Below are 3,287 nucleotides of genomic sequence, written 5' to 3'. Positions count from 1 at the left end.
GGTGGGTGGGGTGGGGGCTTGCTTCATAGCCGATAATGCAGAGACTTACTGATAACTCACGCTACCTAAAGCACGCCGCCTTCTTAACAACGCACAAACACGGAGAAGAGAAGTTTTTTTTTTGTGATCCAAAGCATCCTGTTCTGTGTTTGTGGTATCATTTCCCCCAAAAGTCAGCCCGATCAACACAAGTGAGGAACAGGAGGAGGAACACAGACATCATATTCCAAAAATCTCCAGTGACAATCAATTCAAGCCCTTTCCAAATTCCATCCTGAGGCTCTTGATCCCAGTCAAGGTCACCTGCTCTGAGCCATTTCACATTTGTGGGAGACAAGGACATCTCAGGTTAGGGGACTTTTGTGTGAGCGGCGCTCCACAGAACAGGACTCATCTGTGACACTGCTGGTCTTTACAAGCCGGGCTTTAATGGTAACTAATTTCTTTGCCATTATTAAAACCTCTTTTATTTTGATTGCAGTCTGGGTCATGGCAGATCATAACTTGATTTTCACGCTGCGGTTAATGAAACGTGTAAAGGGGCTTTTATTGAGAAGTTTGCACAAGGTGAATGGGACTAAATAGCCAGGGTGAATTCTCAAAAGGGAAGACTCACTATTCAGCCAAGGCTAATGTTTATTGCCACTTCACTTGATCTGTGGCTTAGAGATATGATACTGCCTTTCTATTCAATATAACTTAATTGAGTGGGGAATACAAATAAATGAATGGGGGTTCATGGCATGGATGACTGAAGCAGACACAGTGTTATCAAGGTCTGTGAGCATTTTCAACTTTTGTGAAAAATGAAATGTTAGGACTCAATTACCATTAAAAAGCTACACGAATTAATGAAATGCAACAGCGTGACATTTAACCTCTTCTTATCAGTCATCCATGCACTGACCAGCCATGCTGTGAAGACGCATGCAACCCGTGTACAGTAACCCCCCCACCCCCGATCATACGCCCTCAATCACTGTCAGTCAATCTCGCAGAGGAGAAGGTCTCTTGCAGTCAAGTAAACCACCGCGTTGCCACTATTTGCACATCACTAAGGCCTCATTTCCCGCCTCATCACCACGGCACACTAGGCAGGCAATCAGCAAGCAAATCCACGGCCCCATGCAAAATGTCACAGGAGAAGCGCAGCTGCAACCCGTCTGACCCCTCACTGTACACCCCGCTGAAATATCAAACACGGTTCAACCACGACAGCAAGTACACAGGACGTGCCAGACACAGCAGTGGTCACGGGAAACATGCCGATCCCTGAACATCAAAGGACATCAAGGCCACAGGTTGGGTAAATAAAGTAAACCTATGTTTGGTTTGGCTGGTGTGTGTGACAGATATGCTTACTTTCTGGTGGCACCCGGTCTTTGTGCGGACAGCCGGAAAGGCTCCGGTGGTGCGGGTACAGGCCGGTCACATGACCCGTGCCATCACAGCCCGGTGTCGGACACCGGCTTTCCTTCTTGTCCGCACGTGAAGCGTCTGTGGACAGAGAGGCACATGGAGGTGATCACATGTTCCCCACATTGCTTACTTTTCACTTATTGTATATATATATTTTTTTGACCTTAACTAGCAGTAGTGGGTGATCTGCAGACTTTCTTTTCCCTGGGTTTCACAACTCAGGCTACAAACAGGCTACTGCCCAATCCTCTGACTGATGGAGGTTTTACCTGCAGCCTGAGAGGAAGACTGTGGACACCACTTAAAAAAATATAATGCTATGACATGATATAAGCATTTTAATGCAGGAAATAGAACAACCTCTGACTTCATGTCTGAAACCAAATCTACACTCTTGACTATTGTAATCAAACATATTTGAAATTTAAGTGGATTTCTTTTTTATTTATAGGCTATTATTTATTGCTATATTTAAAGACGTAATAATTGGCTTGTTGACAGATCTTTTGATCATGAAGTTTGTTTACTGCAATGAAACTGTGAACATCTGTGAAATATTTCTCCAGTGTTAGTGACCTTCAACAAAAAGAGTTTGATCTTCCAGTTTAGCTTGAATTAAGAATGTATCATTAAAGCCACTCCTGGCTCCACGTGACAGTTTGTTGACCTGAGTGAGACAATGAGGGTCCAAAATGCGCACGCACGCGCACGCACGCACACACACACACACACACACACAGAGACACACAGACACAGACACACACACACACCGGATAAGATTGTCTTTCCCTTCCCAAAACCTGGTTCTCCTATTTCACCCAAACCCAGATCAGATATGGTTACCACCAAAAAGCCAGGATGCCACGGCGTGCCAACTGGCAATGTTTCTGCAAATGCAACCACCCACCTGTAAAACACGTTGACCCTCAAACAAGGTCAAAGATTCTTCTTACTGTGAACAATGGCTCTTGTAGGATGCAGTTTACACTACCATTTAAAGACAATGGGGAAAATTTACAATAGTAGCCTATAATATCTTTTCATAGCAGCGTTACAGAAGGTGAGATTATCAAGTTTGAGCCATGTGTGTGACTGAAACTTTTATCAGGAGCTAGTATTAGGGAGGCAGACTATTTTAAGCTTTAAAGGCAGGTGTAACTTGGTAGCTCCACCTAAGGCACCTACTGACAAACCAATATAAACCCAGAGGTTGCTGAGTAAGAGCATACAAGAGGAATAATCAAGTGAAGGCTAGAATTAAGAGGTTGCATGGAGCACACCTTCTCATACATTTACAAGCGAGTCACCAAACCAAATCCCATGTCTCATTAATCAGAAAAAAAATGCACCTCATTATCCTCTGAGGCTGTCATCTGTCTATGTCACGTTAGGGGCACATGAGTTTGGTACAATATTGCTACGTCATGTCTCTCTCTCTGTCTGCCACCGGTGCAATAAAAGCAGGGGACTTTCATGTTGATAAAGAACTTGGTCTGCATGTAAAACGTGGCTTCTTAATAATGGCTTCTTTTCGGGCACATTATTACACTGACTGTTAGTGTTTGAACAGTATGTTGGAAATAATTCTCCATTTCCACATGCACGGACGCACACGTACACATACACATATGTGATGGCCGTGCGTCTGCCACGTTTTCCATTGCGGAGAGTGGAGGCAGCCGAGTGGAAGGCATATTAGAAAGCAGGGGATATTGATTGTGGCTGGGGATGGTCTGCGCTTTGCATAGCAAATGGCCCCCATTACCATACCATCTCTGGATAATTAATGTGCAGTCAGTGGGCCTGTCGTTCGTTATCGGTCATTCTGGTACTGTTCAATTTTCATCTCAGCCTCATGTTTCTCTTAG

General features: G+C 44.4%; 1 protein-coding gene across 2 annotated transcripts in view; it reads right to left on the bottom strand.

The window, feature by feature from the left end:
• Window positions 1–3,287, bottom strand: part of myt1lb (myelin transcription factor 1-like, b) — a 101,173-nt gene that overhangs the window by 27,716 nt on the left and 70,170 nt on the right. For both annotated transcript variants that reach the window (XM_087170558.1, XM_087170557.1), the window contains one exon: window positions 1,363–1,497. In XM_087170558.1, the coding sequence (XP_087026684.1) occupies window positions 1,363–1,497 (135 nt within the window). The remainder of the gene's footprint in view (window positions 1–1,362; window positions 1,498–3,287) is intronic.

Source organism: Seriola lalandi, unplaced genomic scaffold (assembly GCF_002814215.2).
Source record: "Seriola lalandi dorsalis isolate HSWRI2012SDOR001 ecotype SW California unplaced genomic scaffold, Sedor1 jcf7180002054953, whole genome shotgun sequence".
NCBI classification, from domain to species: Eukaryota; Metazoa; Chordata; class Actinopteri; order Carangiformes; family Carangidae; genus Seriola; species Seriola lalandi.
The sequence above is the reverse complement of the archived record's forward strand: the minus strand, read 5'-3'. Positions and strand labels throughout refer to the sequence as shown.